Below are 19,249 nucleotides of genomic sequence, written 5' to 3' on the forward strand. Positions count from 1 at the left end.
AGGTGCGTGGTGTGTGGGGGCTGGTGGGGGGGGGGGGGGGGTGGTGTGTGTGCGCGCGGGGGCTGGTGTAGGGGTGAGGACAGTGTCGCTAGCGCTGCTCGCCTCTCCGGTCGCCCCACCCAGGCTCCTGTCCCCATCCCCACAGGGCATCGCAGGCACGGATGTGGCCAAGGAGGCCTCGGACATCATCCTGACGGATGACAACTTTAGCAGCATCGTCAAGGCGGTGATGTGGGGCCGCAATGTCTACGACAGCATCTCCAAATTCCTGCAGTTCCAGCTGACGGTCAACGTGGTGGCCGTGATCGTGGCCTTCACGGGCGCCTGCATCACGCAGGTGGGTCCTCCAGGGGCGGGCAGGATGACGCAGGCCGAAGCCTGGGGAGGGCGGACACCCACACGGGGTGTCCCAGATCATCACACCTGCACGCTGAGGGCCAGGAACTGCATCACAGACCCAGCCACGTAGGCGCCAGCCCCACAGGGTGCAGGAAATGAGGCTCAGAGAGGTGGCGGGATTTGCCCAAGGTCACCCAGCAAGTGGAGATGCCAGGCCCACCTCCACATCTGCCTGACCCAGGCACAGGCCTGGCCCTTGCTCCAAGAGGCAGGAGAGGTGATCCTCAAGGGAAGGCAGGACCCCTGGCCCCATAAAGGGCCAGAGAGAGGCCGAGGCAGGACAGGCAGCCAGCTGGGGTCGGGGAGCTGGCAGGGCCCTGGGAGCCTCAACTCCGGCGTGGAGTGCGTTGGGAAAGGCCTCTGTGCCTGGGTTCCTGGGACTCGTGGAGCCGACAGGCAGGCCCCAACACCTGCTGCCTCACTGCCTCGTCACCCACCTCACGAGGCGGGAACTGTGGTGATCCCCATTTCACAGAGGCAGAAACCGAGCCTCAGAGGATGGGCCTGCCAGGCACCTGCCATTGCTCCCGCAGCCTCCTGCCTCACCCCAACAGGGGCTGACCAGGAGAGGGCAGGTGTTCCGAGGCCTGGCCCCTCCCAGAACCAGGTGGGCCGGCAAGCTCCTGCCCATAAGAGCACAACAGAGGCCCAGAGGCCAGCACTGCCCTGAAGAGCTGTGTGGCCCTGGGAATGCTGTCCCCTCTGTTGTACTCTGAGCCCTTGAGGGTGCACGTGGCAGCACCCAACACCCCAGCCCTGAGAGTGAGAGCCCTGGGGGGGTGCCTAGGGCGGGGTGGAGGCGGGGGTCCCTTCTGCTCATAAGGACGTTGTCTCCTGCTCTGTGTACAAGAGGCTCCCTCTAGTGGTGGCTTGAGGGACACTCCCGTGGTACAGCCGCTCACACCAGGCTTCTTGGAGACCTGCTGGTGCCAGATGAGGAAACTGAGGTGCCAAGGGGATCGTCAGTTTGCCTGAGGTCTTGGATTGAGTTGGTGGCAGGGCTGTGAAGGCCTTGGTGGGGAGATGGGGGCCCTGACCGCACGGTGCATAGAGGAGGCTGATGGGCAGGAGGAAGCTGAGGGGAGTGGGGAGTGTGACTGAGCCCGGGCAGAGGTGGGAGAGGTGGCCTGCAGGAGGGGTGGTGATAAATATCTAGGGGGTGAGTGAGTGTGTAAGGCGTAGGCAGAGGGGCCTCAGGAGCCAGCTCAGTCCAGGCTGCTGGGTATATAGGATCTGCGGGCTTCCTGGAGGAGGTGCTCGGGCAGTGTAGACCACGTGATGCGACTGTGCGCAGACAGTATAAATATGTGATCCCTGTCTCAGCCAGAGAGAAGTGTGGGGATCCACACCAGAATGTGCACGGTGGGAACCCGTAAATGGTGAATGTTGATGAGTTTTAGCTTCTTCTGTTCCTTACTTGCCCAAATTTTCTACCAGGAAAATACATTATTTTTGGTGTCACAGACACACATAATAATTGCTTAAAGTAAACATAAGAGGTAAAGAGAAATTGGGTGGTAGTGAAAAAGGGAGAGGGTCCCAGGCATTGTTTGTGGGATAGGAGAAGCCCGAGCCATTGGTGCTAGAGGGGAAAGAGGCAGCGGGAAGCAGGGGAGGTGGGGTCTGGGCGGGAGATGGTTATGGGAGGGTCGTGACCTTAGCCTGGAAGAGAGGCTCGTCCAGATGGGGGCTGGAGAGGCGGAGGAGGGAAGACGGCGGGGATGTGGCTGTATTTAGGGGGGCTGGGCTGTGGAGCTGGTGGCCATCGGGCCTGGGGCTCAATTTTCTCCTTGTGGGAGAAGACAGGTCTGAAGTGGGCGGGTCTGGGCTGTTCCCCAGGGAAGGCCTAGCAAACCTGCTTCATGCCTGCTCTGGAGCCCAGGGGGTGGGCCAGCCGAGGAAGACCCATGAGGAGAGCCGGCCTCAAGGCTCCAGTGGGAAGCTGCTGACACCTCAGGAAGGAGCCCCACCCCGGGCACTTCGGGCCAGCAGGCGGGCCGGCCACCCCGTGACAGCCCCCTCTCCACTCGCTATCCCCAGGACTCCCCTCTGAAGGCCGTGCAGATGCTCTGGGTGAACCTCATCATGGACACGTTCGCCTCGCTGGCGCTGGCCACCGAGCCACCCACGGAGACCCTGCTTCTGAGGAAGCCATACGGCCGCAACAAGCCCCTCATCTCGCGGACCATGATGAAGAACATCCTGGGCCACGCCGTCTACCAGCTAACCCTCATCTTCACCCTGCTCTTTGTTGGTGAGCCCCCCACCCTGCCCACTGGGGACACGATGGCCCAGACCCAGTGCTCTGAATTCACAGCTGCCTGCCTGTTTGCTGGTGAGGTAATGGAGGCCTAGGGAGGTGAAGTTAGTTGCTCAGGGTCACACAGCAAATCTTGGGTAGAGACTGGCCCTGCCCCAGGTCTGGCTGACTCCAAAGCCAGGGATTTTTCCACTGATGACAGCTCCAGACACTGTGTACACAGTGCAAGGTGGTGCCTCACGCCAGCCCCGCAGGAGCCTAAAGCTCTAGGGGGAGTGACCAGCCCCTTCTCTCGTTGCTCCCACACTTGGAAGGATCCTCACCACGCCATCCTCAGAAAAGAGCCGCATGCCTGCCTACCCGCCAGCTGTTTCCACAGCACTTTTATTTAGGACCCTCTACCACCAACCCCCATGCCAATGAGGGCACCGAGCACAGAGAGGGGAGGTGACTTGCCCGAGGGCACGCAGCCAGTCTGAGGTGGCACCCTAGCTGGTTCTAAGACTGGCCTGGCTTCCAGGGTGCTTCAGAGATGATCCAGGCGAAGCCCACCCCTGGCACCTGGAGAGGCCCAGAGGCGGGCAGGAGCTGGCCCACAGCCACACGGCAAGTTGGGGCCAGCTTGGAGTCCCCAGAGCCTCTCTGAGCTGAGTTTTCAATGCCAACGAGCCCTTGCCCTCAAAGTCCAGAGTACAGATGGCGATGGGGCACGATCCCATTCCTCAGAGTGCAGTTCCCTTCCGTTGTGTTGGCAGGACGGTTGCAAAGATGATCATGAAAAGCCTTGGAGGATGTTCGGGCAATGCAGAATTAGAAGAGACTCGGGGAAAGCTGTCAGGCTGGGGAGAGAGCGGGGCGTGGTGGGCTCCTGCTTTACTCGCTGGCTTCCCCACGTGAGCGCCTGCCCTGGGCGGTCCTGGACTCAACCAGATCCTCACACTCAGAAAACCCCACAAGCCCTCCCAGCACCAGCTCATGCAGCTTTGCAAAAGGACGCAGGACGGCATCAGGCGTGCCCTGGGTGGGTGTCCACACGGCAGCCAGGGGCTGTGTCCCCCACACACTGCCACGTGGCAGCTCCTGTGACAGAGAATTAGGCCACCTGGGTGAGTCCAGAGCCAGCCTGGCCTGGAAGCTCTAGCCTCCGTGCAGGAACTGGTCTCTCCTGTAACAGCCCCTTGCGCTTCCAGAGGTCGCAGCAAGGACGTGCTCAGTTACAAGCAGCAAGACTCTCGGGGGGACCCGAAGCCATGGTCCCCCGCCGGGTGTTCCGAGGCCATTCTACATCCTCCCAGTCCGGATGAGTTTGCCAACCAGGGGTTGCTTTTCATAAGCCCTGTTGCCTTGTAGCACAGCTGGCCTCCCACCTCTATCAGATTTCTGCAGAAAAAGTGGAAGAAAGTCCACCCAAGGCCTTTCTCCCCTAGAGGAGAAAGGGTTCTGTTACCCCTTCACTTACACCCCACAGCTCAGGCCCACCTGCGCCCCAGTGTCCAGAGAGCACCTTCCGCATCTGGGTGACCCACCCGGCTGCTCAGAAGAGGCCCCCACGCAGGGCCAGGCGTCCCCCCAGCTCCGTCCCTCAGCCCGGCTCCCGCCCTCTCGGCTTGGCAGGCGAGAAGATGTTCCAGATCGACAGCGGGAGGAACGCGCCGCTGCACTCGCCGCCCTCCGAGCACTACACCATCATCTTCAACACCTTTGTCATGATGCAGCTCTTCAACGAGATCAACGCCCGCAAGATCCACGGCGAGCGCAACGTCTTCGACGGCATCTTCCGGAACCCCATCTTCTGCACCATTGTGCTGGGCACCTTCACCATCCAGGTACCAGTCCCCCCACCCTGACCTGGCCGGGGTGGGCAGAGGGCAGCGGGCAGCCAGAGCCCCTCAGCAGTGCCCTGAGAGCCCAGACCTCCGAGCTGGCCCCTGACGGCCTGTCCCTCTGTCTCTCTCTCTCTGCTCCCTGTGGCCTCCAGATAGTGATCGTGCAGTTCGGCGGGAAACCGTTCAGCTGCTCTCCGCTGCAGCTGGACCAGTGGTTGTGGTGCATATTCATCGGGTTAGGAGAGCTTGTCTGGGGCCAGGTGAGTGCTGGGGGAGCTGCAGGAGGGGCCTCTCAGCAGGGGAGGGGAGAGAACACTGGACAGGGAATCCAGGAGCCCCAGGAATGGGTCATGGCTCCTCCATGGATTAGCTGTCTGGCTCCGGGCAAGGGCCTGCCCGTCTCTGGGGACCGGAGCAGTGGGGGGTTGGCCCAGGTCTCGAATGCTGGTCATTTGGGTATCGCCACTGTGATTTTTGCTTCTGTCTATACACCCCGCTGATCCTGTTATTTGCTTGATACTTTCTTTTAGTCACATCTGTCTTTCTAACGGAAATTCATTTCAAAAGGTAACATATTACAGATACGATTGGAAAATCAGTATCACTTGTCATAAACAGAAGCTAACCAAAAAACTGTAACAAGCACGATGTTATTAAACTCTAACTAGATGCCATGGCCAGCCAAGGCTCAGAGCTCGAAGCCGGCTTGTTGTAAAGAGCATTAGTAGGTGCTGTGACACCAAGCAGAGGCTCCTTCAGAGAGCTCGGAGGGAACGTAAGAGGGGCAAACCCTGCTGCATCACAGTGCTGTGTCTGCAGCCATCTGTGGCCCTCCCCAGGTTCGGGGAACCCTGGGCTGGATCCTCTCTAAGGGCCCTTCTAGCCATGACCCCAGAACGTTCTCCCACCAGGCGCATGCACACACACACGCACACGCACCATCATGGAACTCACAGCTTGCAGCTCAAAGACGCCTGACCAGGACATGGTACCCGGAGCTGGATCCAGGCAGTGGGTGCCCCAACAGGCCTAAGACGTTGGTCTTGCCTTCAAGCTGTCCCCAGGCTAGAGTGGGAAATTCCAGTGAGAGAAATTAACTAGAAGGTGAAGAATAAAATTTAGTTTCCCTCAGAGCAATCTTCTTTAAACTTTGGAGCTTCTTTGGAGAGTTGATAAACTAGGTTTGACTTAACAACGCCATTCCCTGGGCACCCTCAGGGCCTGGGCATCTTTGTCCCACTGGACAATCCCTCAGGGAGCCCTCGGCGTCTGGATGAGCAGGTTCCTAACACCTAAGGAAGATGCCAGGGGGCAAGGCCCACCTTAAACCCCCAGGGAACCCCTGAGAGTGTTCAGGTCAGCCCCTGTCAGTCCCTGGAGGAGAGGTCAGGGGCCTCTGACCTCTGCCACCTCAGCTTCCCCACAGGGCCTGCCGCTCAGGCCTCAGGCCCACGGACAAGCCCTTTGGAGGAAGAGTAAGAACAAAGGCATATCCCCCTCCCATATTGCCTTCCCTTTCCGGGAGGGCAGCCATTCCAAGAGTCCCAGGATTGACTGCCCCCAAGGCACGCAAGCTCTGAGCGCCTGTTGCCCAGGGTTGGGCACCCCAGGACCCAGTGACCTCAGGAGGAATAAGCCAGAGACCTGAGGGCCAGTGACTTAGACACGCCATCTCCAACTCTGAGAACTCTTCCCAGCTTTCCAGATGGGAAAGCCGGAGCTCAGAGAGGTTAAATGACTTGCCCCAAGTCACAGGGCTTGTAAGGTCTGGGGTATCCAAAGTCACACGTGTCCAAGTCCCCAGATTTCCCACGATTTCCCCCTGCCTCTGGATGAGTGAGTGAATTAAGAAGCAAATTTTTAAAAATTTAAAGACTGACTTGAGGAAGGGGTGCGACGAGTTAAGGAGTGAGTCGAGCGTCACTAGGTCAGTGGGTAAGAAGAGCAGGTGGGAGGGAGGGCGGCCGACCCCGCCGCTGACAGCTGGGCCGCTCGCAGGCCATCGCCAGCATCCCGACCAGCAGGCTCAAGTTCCTCAAGGAGGCGGGCGGGCTCACGCAGAAGGAGGAGATGCCGGAGGAGGAGCTGAGCGAGGACGTGGAGGAGATAGACCACGCCGAGCGGGAGCTGCGGCGGGGCCAGATCTTGTGGTTCCGAGGCCTGAACCGGATCCAGACCCAGGTACAGGTGGCTCCTGGGGCCGGGCCCGTGCCTGGCGGGGCGGGTGGCCATGGGGATGCGGGGGCGAGGGTGGGTCCAGACCCGCTCTCACCAGCTCACCAGCCTCCCGTGCACCCATGCTCGCCACACACACACTCCGCGTGGCCGCTGAAGAGCGGCCTCCTCGGGAAGGTCCTACCTCCCTGTCCACCTGGCCGGGGTCGGACTGGGGTCACACCCACTGTGGGCTTTGAGGCGGGGGGCAGGGGGTGCCCCTAAGGTGGAGGAGGGGTGACCCTGAGGGCCGAGGTGAGTGAGGGGCTCCTGTCAGGGTTGCTGGGGGGCCGCCAGGAGGGTCAGGCGAAGCTGGAGACTGATCCACGTGAGGCCAGGATGGCAGCTTCAGGCCGGGGTGGGCCCCGGATTCTCCCGGCCACGTGGTCAGGCCTGCGGTGCGGGCATGTGCGTCTGCACGTACATATTCCTCCACGGGGGGCTTCAGACACTCTCCTAGCCCCCACTGGGACATCGAGGCATTTCTGGGGACCAAAGCTTGGTTTTCCACACACACACACCACGTGCACGCACACGCACCCCAAGGACACACATGTGGAGCACACGTGCGGGATGTGTGTCCGGCCAGAAGCAGGTCTCTGCCTCAGAACGGGACTGCGTGGCCACCACGTGGCACACGCCACGAACATGCAGCCCCCATGTTCCCACACGGCCCCTCTCCCTGAGTCAGGGCTGCAGTTCTCGGGGTGCTTTCACAGCCCTGTAGGATGAGGAACAGAGGGACCAGGACACCGAGAGAGGCTCAGTCTCCTGCCCAGCCGGCCTGGGACAGCTGTGCTGGGACGTTCATGGTCACCCTGCCCGCGTCACGCTCTGGGAAGTGCGTCAGGGCCCCCCACCTTGGGCCTGCGGTCCTGCAGTCCTACATGGCCTACCACTGCATTTCCACCTAGCGCAACAAAGACAGTTCGCCTGGGCTGCCTCACACCCTACAGGGACTGTCCCAAACATCATCTCATTGGCCTTCCCAGCCCCCTGAGAGGTCGGTATGCCCCGCACCTAGTTTTAGGGGTGACCGAGGTTCAGGAGACAGCACTTTCTGGGCACTGGGTCGGGGGAGCAGGTTGCAGACCCAGAGCCTCCTGACAGACAGCAGTCTGGGCTCCGGGACTAGCCCTCCGGGTAGCCCCCATCCCCCACTTCCCAGGCGGGCCCAGCAGCTCTCAGCACACACACGGCCCTGGTGCTGTCACCAGCCTGGCCACAAAGCCTTTGAGGAGGACACCGGGACTGTAGTTTCTTGAGAGAGCATGAGTCCTATCTAGCCTGACTCTTACGGACCACTAAGTGGGCCAGTGCTTTGCCCCTCACAGCTAACCCTGCCAGGTAGGTGGCATTGCCCCTTCTGAAGGACAAGAAACTGCCACCAGGCAGTGACTTGCCCAAGGCCGTCTAGCTCGTAAGTGATAGAGCTGGGGTCTGGGCCAGGGTCTGTCCACCCCAGAGCTCCCAGCACACCACTCTGGCTCCACGCCTGGTCCCCAGGGCTGAGCACCCCCTCTGCCTCCAAACACCATGTTTAACGCCCCACCCGCGGCCCCCAGCCCAGCCCATTGGCCCCTGAGTCACCGGAGCAGGACCAAGGCCGGGCCCCTGTGGCTCCCCCCTCAACCGGGCCCTGGGGACCGCAGGTGCCCGAGCTGAGCAGACGTGTCTCAGAGCCTCGGAGCGTGCCTGGCACTGTCGCCTTGGTTTAAGTGGCGTGCTGTCTTGCCGTGGCTGCGGCTGTCCCCGTGGCCTGGCGCCGTCAGTCGCGTGGCTGTCGTGTCCATTCTCTTGGCAACTCGTCTCGTTCTCTCCTCCGCTGCAGATCGAAGTAGTCAATACTTTCAAGAGCGGGGCCTCCGTGCAGGGAGCCCTGCGGAGACAGTCCTCCGCCACCAGCCAGAGCCAGGACGTAGCCAGTCTCTCTAGCCCTAGTCGCGTGTCGTTGTCCAATGCTCTTTCCTCTCCGACCAGCCTTCCTCCTGCTGCAGCCGGGCGTGAGTGTGAATCCTTACCGCCTCGGGTGCCACCGCCGCCAGCGCCGGGCGGCCAGGAGGGCAGGGTCCGGGGCGCCAGGGACTCGGGGGGCAGGAGGTCGCGATTAGGCCCAGGCGGCTGAGGGGCCCCGGCCATTGAGGAGGGTCCCAGGCGGTCAGCAGACCACAGCCAGGCACGGGGTGGCAGTCCCTTAGGGGGCCAGCGTCGGCTGGGGTCAGGGTCAGGGGTTATGACCAGGCAGTCATGGGGTCGTGAGGGTCACAAGTAGTCAAAAAGTCTGGGTCAGTCAAAGGATCACCGTTGGTCAGGGAGGTTTCAGTGATCGGATGTCACAGTCCCCCACAGGGTCACGGTGGCCAGCGGGGAGCAGTCAGCTGGGGGGCGTGGAGCACACCAATCGGTGTAGGGTCATACCCGGTCAGGAAAAGCCTGGCTTGTGAGGCCCAGGGTCGGAGTTGGCCAGGAGATCACAGTCCTGCGGTCGAAGTCAGGCCAAGGGTTACTGTGGGTCAAGGGAGGAAAGGCTCTCGGGGGTCACAGACAGCCACAGTGAGGTCCAACCCAGAGGGGTCACTGTAGACCAGAGGTCACAGTTGGTCAGGGGACCCAGGCCCCCAAGGAGATCACAGCCTGGAGGCCCTGTACCCAGTAGTTCAGCCCCTTCTGCCCTCTCTCCTTGTACATCTGATAGCATCAGCTACCTTACACACACTTCTCTCTGCAGCGGGCCTTGGAGCACAGCGAAGGCCTGAGCCCTTCCTGGAAGGGACAAGGCTCCTGACCCATGCCACTTGACCTCAGGTAGAGCACAGTGGGGGTCTCATCTTGGCCGGCTGACAGCAGGCCCGAGGGACCCAGTCTAACCTGTGGCTTCCTCCTTCCTCACTGGAGGGACACCTGGGACTCTGACCTCCTCCATCACCTCCCCCCCTCGAGCTCATCTCCTCACACCAGGGCTTCTGACCCAAGTTTCTCAACTCTGGTCTTGTCTAGATCTTTATGAACGCCCCATGGCTCCAGGCCCCAGAGGGCACAAGGAGTCTCTATTTACCACCTGCCTCCCTTCCCTGTCTCTAGTCAGCCCCTCCTAAACCACAAGGGAGCTGCAGTCTGATCCTCTCACGTTGTCTGTTCACTCAGCCAGCCCTTGGGCTTCTCTGATGAGACTCCAGGCCTCATCTCTCGATACTTTATAAGGTGCCTCTACCCACCCTCCCAAGCACAGAACACACAAAATACACATCTCTGCCACCGGGCAGGAGAGGACCATGTGCTGGGTGAGAATGATGCCGTCTGAGCCCTTGGACAAGAGGCGCAAGCCACACGGTGCTGTCGGTGGCGTGTGCTCACGTCGCACGACCTTTCTGTGGGTGCAGTCCCGCCAAGTACACAAAATGACAGGGAGGATGCAGAAACGGGGGAAAGCCCCTGTGCTCGTTCATCAGCACGAAAACACAGCGATGGGGAGGCCAGACGAGCCAAGCTGAAGTGAGGCCACGTTTGAGCAGATGGTGTCTGAGTCACGTTCCCATGAGGCACTGTCACCGGCAAGTCACTGCCAGGCTTTCTCAGAGCGGGAGACACTTTGTTCCCACTCTCTCCCGCTCCATACAGAGCGCCCTCGCCTCGGTGGGAGGCCCGCGCCCAGCTGCCCTACTCCCGCGTCAGCCGAGCTCCAGCCTTGGTCAGCGCTGCCTCCTGTTGTGAAGTGCAGAGACCAAAAGTGCCCAGGGCTGGAGAGCCACCTGGGGAAAGGATCTCTTCCTCTCGGGGTTCCCACTGCCCTCCCATTGCTTCCTGCATCCCTCCGGCCGGTCTGACTGCCAGAAGGTGGCCTCCGGGTCCAGGCCCAGTTCTTCGTCCTCCCCGGTTCGGCCTCTTTCTTGAAGCGTGGCGCCTCACCCTGGCCACCACGGAGCTCACGGCACTCCTGGGCACCTGCAGCCTTTCCCTTGGTTAGGCCCCGCATCTTAGCTCTTCCAGTCTCGAAGAAAGAGCGCAGTCATCTTGAACCGTTTCTTCTGCCCTTTGGAAAACCATTCAATAAGGCCAGTCCTGTGACAAGTGGTTCTCAACACTTTTCCTTCAGGGAAGTGCCCATTTCTGCCTGCCCTTTGCTTCCTATCTCTAAGCCAATCTCCTTCTAGCCCAGATTAATCCCTTTACCCCATGGTGACCCAACTGTGGAACAGCCTTTGAGAAGGATGCTATAGGCCTTGCCCATGTCCCGTCATTTTCTCAGAGGACCCAAAGGGGCTGATCAGGCATGACTGCCTCACCCAAGTGCCGTCTTGCCTCTCCCTCAGGCATCATGCCTCCTTAGGAATCTTGCATTCCTACCTGCAATTGTAGAATCCAGCCTGTAATCCTGGGTCCCTTCTGGGACCCTTTCTTGGGCATGGGGTCTCAAAAAACGCTTGACCATCCCCTTGCTCAAGGGTACTGGTTCCAAAATTGATCACAACCTCTATGGTTTCAACAGACACATTTTGGTCAGCACAGTCACGATGTGAACTATCCCCTAGTTCCTCCTTTGCTTGAATAGTTTCTATAGCAATGTCACCTCCTCTGGTCTCCAAGGACTCTGAGAGCCCTCTAGATACCAGGCAGGGTCCCTACAGAAGCCAAAAGGCTTTCTTCCCACAGGGTGTGAAGCAGGGGGCCAGGAAGTAAGAGAAGGGGTCCCCGATTGGGTGGGTGGAGAGGTGGGCTCCCCCCACCCCCTGCCTCCTCCGAGTAGGATCTTGTTCCCAGGATTCTCCAGTAGAGTAGGGTGCCTGTTGAGTTGAAAACACCTGGGCTCTCTGTGCCCTGGAAAGAGTCAAACCACTGTCCTTTGGGCTATCAGAAGTGACCACCAAGTCCTGGGGCAGGGTGGCGTGTGCGTGGCTGACTTCTGACTCACGACTTGGGGTGAGGAACCCCCCAGCACATCGCACATCCCTCCCTCAGCACCACTGTGAGGCGGAGGGCCCCAGGCAGACGGATACCATGCGGTGACAGGACAGTCTGTCTGGTCAGACTGGCATTGGAATGATCGGGAGGAAACTCTGGTCCACTGCCTTGCTTTCCTCTTCTGACTTACTCAAAAGCGAGTTTCTTTTTTTTCTCCCGGAAACGTAATGGCACACCCCTAATGCCTTATACTCAAGCCTCACCCAAAATTTTCCAAAGCAGTTCGGCACATCCTTCACTCAGGCTCAGAGAAGTGAACTGACTTGGCCAAGATCACACAGTATGTAAGTGACAAGAGATCTGACTCCAAAGTCCCTCGTTTTTCTCACCACCCACACCACCTCCCAGATAAGCCCACAGACCTAGAGCCCACAGAGGTTGAATTTCCACTGTGGAACCAGCACCCACTCCCACAGCCTCATCCGGTGAAAAGGAGGAGCCAATCCTCTGGGGTCTAGAAGGCCAGGGAAGCTCTTTCTCTGCTTGAGTTTCCACCAGCCTGGCAGGGACTGAGAAGAGAGGCATTTTCCCATCGGTGATCAGGAACAGAATTAGCATTTAGCTCTTAGATCCAAGGCCAAGCTACAGAGCTCCTCTCTCTTGTTGCCACAAATTCCTAACCCATCTCAGGCTACCTTTGTATCTAGCAAGTTCATAGCACGCTCCACGTTCATGAGTGAAGGTCCTGTTCCTTCAAACCAACCAGGCCCAGAGCATCAGACTCCTAACCCCAGACCAGCCACTTTCTGGACGCCGTACCCTGCTAGATAGGGCATCCCCCATCCCACTCCCCTTCAGATTTCCGGTTCTGAGGACTGCTAGGGCAAGGAGTTTGCATCTCTTAGTGGGAGAAGTGAAGAAGGGAAGGAAAGGAAGCTGGACCTCTCATTAGCATTCTGGTAACTAACTTAGTGCAACCTTGGGTTGGCGAGAAAATGGCTTGCTTCTGGGGGGGAGTCCAGACCTCTCCGCTGTCTGAATATTCCATGTGTTTGTTTCCCTAGAGGGCTAGAGAACCCTGGACACAGAGTTCAGCAAGAGAGAGTGAAATTAAAAGAGGTTGTGAGTCTTTAACCTTGAGCCTGAAATGAATGTGAATCAATCCCAGACTCTTGGCTTCCTTGAAGCCGGGTAAACATTCGAGTATGTCGAACCCACCCCAGACCGGGGCCCATGCATTTCCTCAGAGCCATCGACAACGGGCATGGGGCTCCCTACCCACTTTGTGCTGATGGAACCAAAACGTCTGAAAGCCCACGGACCGAGGCCCTTCCTCTCTTCCCCCTCACCCCACGCCCCAGTGCAGCTCATGCCAGCAAGGCCCATCACCAGGGCAGGCAGGGAGGGGAGATGGGAGAGCTTTTTTTTCTTCCCATACTTTTTTCCATTTCAGCCGCGAGAGATCCGAAGTGGAGACTTGAGATGGCCGTGGCGGGGTGTCCCGAAAAGTCTTGTCCCCACAGTCTTGTCCAGAGCAGTTCATTCTTTCTGTTGTCTCCATTCCAGGGGGAGGGCGAGGGGCCTACATCTCATTGTGTGTCATCCCCTCCGCGTTGTCAGTCACACGACAGGGTCCTGCCACCATCCCTCCTCCTCCACCAGGCGCTCCCGGCTGGCATCTTATTGCAATTCAGCCAGGCTCTGGGCTGAGCAGCTACAATGATCATTATTATTCCCGTTTTACAGTTAAGAAAACTGAGGCCTGCAACATCTTTTTTGTTGTTGTTTTCACTTAACCAAGGGAGTTGTGGCCCAGTTATCCGGAGATCAGAATATTGAATAATCTCTACAGAGCCGCAAATAGGGAATCCAGGGAGAAAGAAACCTCAGAGCAGGCAAATGGCCATCACAGGGGACCAGCACTAATGCCTGGCGTGTGGCTGGCTCTCTCCTGGCACCTGATGCCTCTTACTGAAAGCAGGATTCCACCAGGCAGGTTTCCCTGGAGTCCCCTGCCCATAGCACGTAAGAAGGAGAGGGGACAGAGATGCTTTTGAGAAGGCAAGGGAAAGCCAGAACTAGTAAGTGATGGCTGACAGCAAAGGAGAAAAACTTAAAAAAAAAAAAAAAATCAAAACTGTGGGGTCTTACACAGACCAAGAAGGCTTATTGACAAACTTAAATTCTTCTCTGTGTTCTCTAAAGTAAAAGGCAGAGGAGCTTAGGATGTGCTTTAGAAAGACTCCTCTCTGAAATAGTCAAGCAAACCCTGAGCTGTGACACTTAAAACCATCAGCCACAGTCACTGTGAAAATTCACTCCCATGGACAGGGCTTTCCCCCCTGAGCCCCACCAACGAGCTACCTCTGGGTTTATCCCCACAAATCCTGGGACCACAAGGGCCTCCCCACAACTGCCCTGTCCAGTCCTCTGTCCCCTTACAGGCCTGTGATATGGGGGGAGGCAAGGCCAAGACGGATGGCCTCAGCACCCCGGCCGCCTCGGCTGAGGCTCTGCTCCTTGGAAGCATGGATACTGCCTTGCTTTCGCCACCACTGGCTCCACTCTGAGTTTGGGCTGGGAAGAGAGGAGGAGGCGCCTTTGTCCCGAGTCCCATCGGCCTCTCGAGATGGCAGGCTTGGCTCCCCCTCCCAGGAGTCCAGAGAAGGGATGCCTCTCTTCAAAGTGAGGGTCCGGTTCCTGTGCACCCTGTGAGGCGGGACAGGGGACGGCCAGGCCGGTGGTGTGGCTCGCCCGCAGTCAAGACATCCGAAGTGGCAGAGCCCGGACGCAGACTCGGGTCTTCCCGACTCTGGATCCAGTGCTCTGCCCACTGGCCTGGACGACTCAGCGTCCAGCCTCCTTCCATTCTTCAGGGAACCCAGCTTCCAACTGAGACACAGAAAATGAAAGAACTTGCTGTTTTGTGGCTCAGTTCCACACCCTCTTAGAATCCTACCCAGGGCCTGGGTTTGGCCCTCTGATTCTGGCCTCGTTTTTTGGTATTGTGTTTGCAAAGCACAAATAAAGAAAGGAGGGGAAAAAAAACAGGAAATAAGGGACCCCAAAGCCAACTCCAATGAGTGGCCAGGGCTTTGAGTCTATACTCGAGTGTTTACCTCCCAAATGCATGAAGGGAAGAAACGTTGGGTACAAACGACCTCCATTCACATTGTCCAGGCTTCCAAGTGTAGCCGTGTGTCGTCTGTGTGTGCCGTGTGGCTCCCGCCTCCCCACCCCCCCGTAGCATGCTCGTGGCCCTGAATGTCATCAGTCGCCGCCTCCGTCGTCGTGCTCTCTGGCTGCCTCTGCTCTGCACCCCAGAAAGCCCCGAGGTGGCTTCCGTTTGCTTTGCTGCTTTGGTTTGATGTTGCCCTTCTCTGTTTGGCCCTCGTGTGTCCCTTCTCATCCCGGCTCATCCAACTGTCTCTCCTTTCTGTTCCTTTTCTGTTTGTGACACGTTATCTGTTCCATGTCGTGTGGTTTCTTAACCGCGTGTGGTTTTTCTTAAGATTAATTTTTTACAAACAAAGAGCCTCTCCTCCTTCCTCCTTTATTCCCACCTGGTCCCGCTCCCCTTCTGCATGGTCGAACCTCTGCTTTCAAGTTAACAAGGCTCAGTCTCTCACTAGGTCTGGGTGCCCGCTGGAGTGGACTAAGCTTCCTCTAACCACTGTTTCCCATCATCGCTATGAGGGGCCTTCCTTCCTCCTGTCCTAATACCGTAGTCTTCACCCAAACCCAAGCAATTTTTAAAAACCTCACGGATGAACACAACCTAAATCCCCGCTTCCGTTCTTCCCTCTCCTCTCCGTGCTCATGACACCCAGCCAGCGACTGTGGATTCCAGCCACCTGCTGTGCCCGAACCCCTCTCCCCGACCCGCCCCTCCTCCGAGCCCCCCAGAGCTTGGCCGCCGGCCCCCCTGGGGGCAGCGCTCCTCACCCCCCGTGCTTCCCTTGCAGATCCGCGTGGTGAAGGCGTTCCGTAGCTCTCTCTATGAAGGTCTAGAAAAGCCTGAGTCTCGAACCTCCATCCATAATTTCATGGCTCATCCTGAATTCCGGGTCGAAGATTCACAGCCCCACATTCCCCTCATCGACGACACCGACCTGGAAGAAGATGCCGCGCTCAAGCAGAACTCGAGCCCGCCGTCCTCGCTCAACAAGAACAACAGCGCCATCGACAGCGGGATCAACCTGACGACCGACACAAGCAAATCAGCTACCTCTTCAAGTCCAGGGAGCCCCATCCACAGCCTGGAGACGTCGCTTTAGCTGAGGACCCCGCCACCACCCACCTCCCGGGCACCCACCCGTCCAGGCACCCGACTCACCCAAGCAGCAGCGAGCAACAGCAGGAAACCAAATACTGGCGAGAAAACCGTTTCCACCCAACAGACCCTTTTTCTGGCTGCGATGCTGTTTGAACTCTTTTTCACTTCGAGGCGAGGGCGGGATCTCTTCCCGGGGCTTAAGGGAGTGAGCGGTTTTTCCCAGAACTAGCCCTTCCTGGCTCCCACCCGACATGGACCAGCCATGCACCCGCCCGGCGCCATGTCCCCTGCATGAATGTACTGTACACTTCCGGTCCTCCCCTTGTTTGGTTTTTGGGGGGTTGGGGAGGGGGTTTTTGTTTGTTTGTTTGTTTGTTTTCTTAGGCGGGAACTGCAGACAGACTCTTTTCTGAGACTATTTATCCAATCCACTGGTCTGTGAGTTTTTGAAATGCTTGCGCAGCATGGTCTCAGTTGTATAGGTTAATTTAACAACTTTTTGAAATTGCAGAGCTTAACTCGCCTAGTAAATTTGCACCAATGGAACCGAAGAACTTCAGACACTCACAAGGTTATATCCGTTTCTTTGTATCTATATCAACGTATACTTCCCCGAGACTGTATACGTCCATATAGATAGGTAGATACATACGTGTCTATATATATATATATATATATATATATATATATACACACACACACACACACACACACACACACACACACACACACACGTGGATATATAAAGTTTCTTTGCCGGCATGTTGCCTTGTTTCTGCTTAAATTGCTCTATTTTAACTTATTTATGTCCTAAAAGAAGAATGTAATTTGTTTACAAACCTGTAGATAACGTCTTCGGCTATTTGTACGGTGTAAGAACACTGGTGGCTGAGATGCTATACAAACAGCTCAGCCTGATAGACACCTCCCTGGATTGCATCCTTGATGTCTTACGATAGCCATGCTCTGATTTTCGCCTGCTACTTCCGTTCAATTATGTGACTACCGAGGGAGGCTCAGGCGGAAGCCAAATGTTAGCGAGTATCCATCCTGAGGGGTCCAACAGCGTGCTCCGTAGACAAAGGGGGAGGAGGAGAGAAGTCTTCCTGGGCTCAAAGCACTGATGGCCAGCCCGGCCCCAGGGTGACGGGGCTGGCAAAGCACTGGGTGAAGACTTTTCTCTCAATGAGACTCACTTGAGTTTACTAAGAGCATTTCAAACAGAGATTCTCTCTGGCGCTGTCTGTACAGAGACGGAGGTAGTTTTGCAATATTATAAATGCTATTGTGTTGATTTTTTTTTTTCAGTTAGTAATTTAGAGGCTTATTTCCTTATAAATTGCAGCAAATGAGCTGCTGGCATATTGGATGAGGATCATTCTGGCTTTTGCTGCTTTTATTTTTATTTTTGAAGGAGAATAGCCTTTTTCTCTGCACTATTTAGATCCGAACGAACCTTATGACGTGTATATTGAGATGTATTCAGTGTGATTTTTTTAAACCAAATTGTCTTCCTGTAGTCGCAATATATACTGTAGCCTTTGAACAGCAAGTCTTGCTTTCCCAGACAGAAAGCCATTCTGAAACCCTACAGTATCACAGGTGAGAAAAGGTGGTTATTTTTTTCCCTGAGACAATAACAGCACTAGTAATCCCACTTAATAAGAGCTTATTTAATTGTATGTCAGCCTCTTAACTGCTAAGCACTTTGTGGGTATCAGCTTTTTTCATAAAAGAACTTTTGTATTTAATACAAAGTTTGCTTTGAGACTTTTCAGCATACGATCTTTTTCCATAAACTTGTACAGTGCAAAAGACATTTTGAATACCATGATCGACGATGTCCCATGCTTCAAGGAAAACCAAACGCTTCTGCCTCGCTTGCGAAATGCATTCTTCACACTGACCCTTCCCACAGTTGCTCTGTGTCTACCCGGGCCCTTCCCTTCTCCAGGCCCAGAGAATTCTTCCACAAACAAGATGAGAGCCACTCGGGAAAAGAGCCATAGTCAGCTGGGAGGGCCTGCATCTGGATGGCTGTGGAGAAACCCGAGGGTTTAGGATCCCAAGTCAGCCCATCCCACCTGGCAAAACCTTCCTGGAAGGAGGACCTTCTTTGCGTAAGAGCATCTCCTGAATGTCGTGAAGAAATATCTCTGAATGTACCCAGCAGAGGAAACTGCATCGCCCGAGGGGTGACCACCCTCAGAAATGCTTATTGGATTCCAAGACCAATACCGCCCACTGTTCTCCTCAGAGAAAGGAAAGACCCGCTCCTGTAAAACCTGGGGCAGCTTTGGAACATGGTGTTTTTTGTAGTTTCCTTTTTCAAGGTTCTCCATCTCCCACTTTGTTCCAACCTTGTGTCCGTGACCTCATTCCATGACACCAGGAAAGCCCCGCTTGCACACCACGCTCCCTGCTCATTTGGAGCCAGGACGCAAGGGAAGCAGGAGGAGTCTCCCCTAGTGGGACCCAGCCCAGGGGAGAGGGAGCCATGGAAGCTACCGAGAATGCCCCACGTCAGTGTTGGTCTTTTCTTGTCAGGAATGATGGATGCTCACACACACACACACACACACACACACACACACACACACACACACCCTCGCCCTCACACTTGCACACACACATCCACACACACAGGAAATGATTGGTTTGTCAGAACTCCCTGTAGTACATAAAGCTTGCACTCGGCGTCCTATATCTAGCAGCATGGGGTACGTTTGGCAGTTCACCCCATTAGGGGGTAAATAATTTATGACCATTCATCTGTTTTTATGAATTTTTTTATCTAGACAATAACTGTAAATAAAGAACTCACCATCTCTGTTCATTTAATACTATGCAATGGTGATGCTTTCAATTGCTGACTCTTCTTACTCCGTAGTATGGTTCTGAAATGTCTGTGGTCTTAAAAAAAAAAAAAAAAGGCAAAAACCAACATAAAACAGAACATAGTAAATATATACTCTGTAATGTATACTTTTTGCTGGTTTTGGACTGCACCATCCCCTCAGCTTCTTGTCTGCCCTCTGGACAGGGGCTCCAGGAGAAGGTAGCATATTCAGTTCCAAGGTCTAAGCTCACCAATCTGTCTCCCCCTAACAGATGATGGAAGACCAGGGGACCCATTCAATGAGTCACCCACCTTTGGAGGTGGACAGGGAGGAAACTGAAGAGTTTCCTTCCCTAACTCAGCAGCAGCCTGGGTTGCTCCCACCAGCCCCCCCACCGTAGCCCCTTGCCCCCTTGTCCCAACCAGAGCAGAGAGTGGACAAGAAGGAGGGCCCCCTGCTCCTGAGACCAGACTGCACTGGGACAAGGACCCTGGACCTGTCTCAGCCCGGACATCCCAGTTATTGAACAGCCGCT

General features: G+C 56.5%; 1 protein-coding gene across 4 annotated transcripts in view; it reads left to right on the plus strand.

Moving 5' to 3' along the window:
* Positions 1–15,885, plus strand: part of ATP2B2 (ATPase plasma membrane Ca2+ transporting 2) — a 161,426-nt gene extending 145,541 nt beyond the window's left edge. For 2 of the 4 annotated variants that reach the window (XM_007446329.1, XM_007446331.1), the window contains 6 exons: positions 146–337; positions 2,440–2,653; positions 4,274–4,485; positions 4,638–4,745; positions 6,484–6,666; positions 15,564–15,875. In XM_007446329.1, coding sequence (XP_007446391.1) covers positions 146–337; positions 2,440–2,653; positions 4,274–4,485; positions 4,638–4,745; positions 6,484–6,666; positions 15,564–15,875 — 1,221 coding nt within the window. Of the gene's footprint in view, positions 1–145; positions 338–2,439; positions 2,654–4,273; positions 4,486–4,637; positions 4,746–6,483; positions 6,667–8,530; positions 8,618–15,563 lie in introns of all 4 variants that reach the window. The other 2 variants (XM_007446330.1, XM_007446332.1) reach the window with 2 other exon arrangements.
* The last annotated feature ends 3,364 nt before the right edge of the window (positions 15,886–19,249 follow it).

The sequence above is a fragment of the Lipotes vexillifer genome, unplaced genomic scaffold (assembly GCF_000442215.2).
Source record: "Lipotes vexillifer unplaced genomic scaffold, Lipotes_vexillifer_v1.1 scaffold3384, whole genome shotgun sequence".
Classification (NCBI taxonomy): Eukaryota; Metazoa; Chordata; class Mammalia; order Artiodactyla; family Lipotidae; genus Lipotes; species Lipotes vexillifer.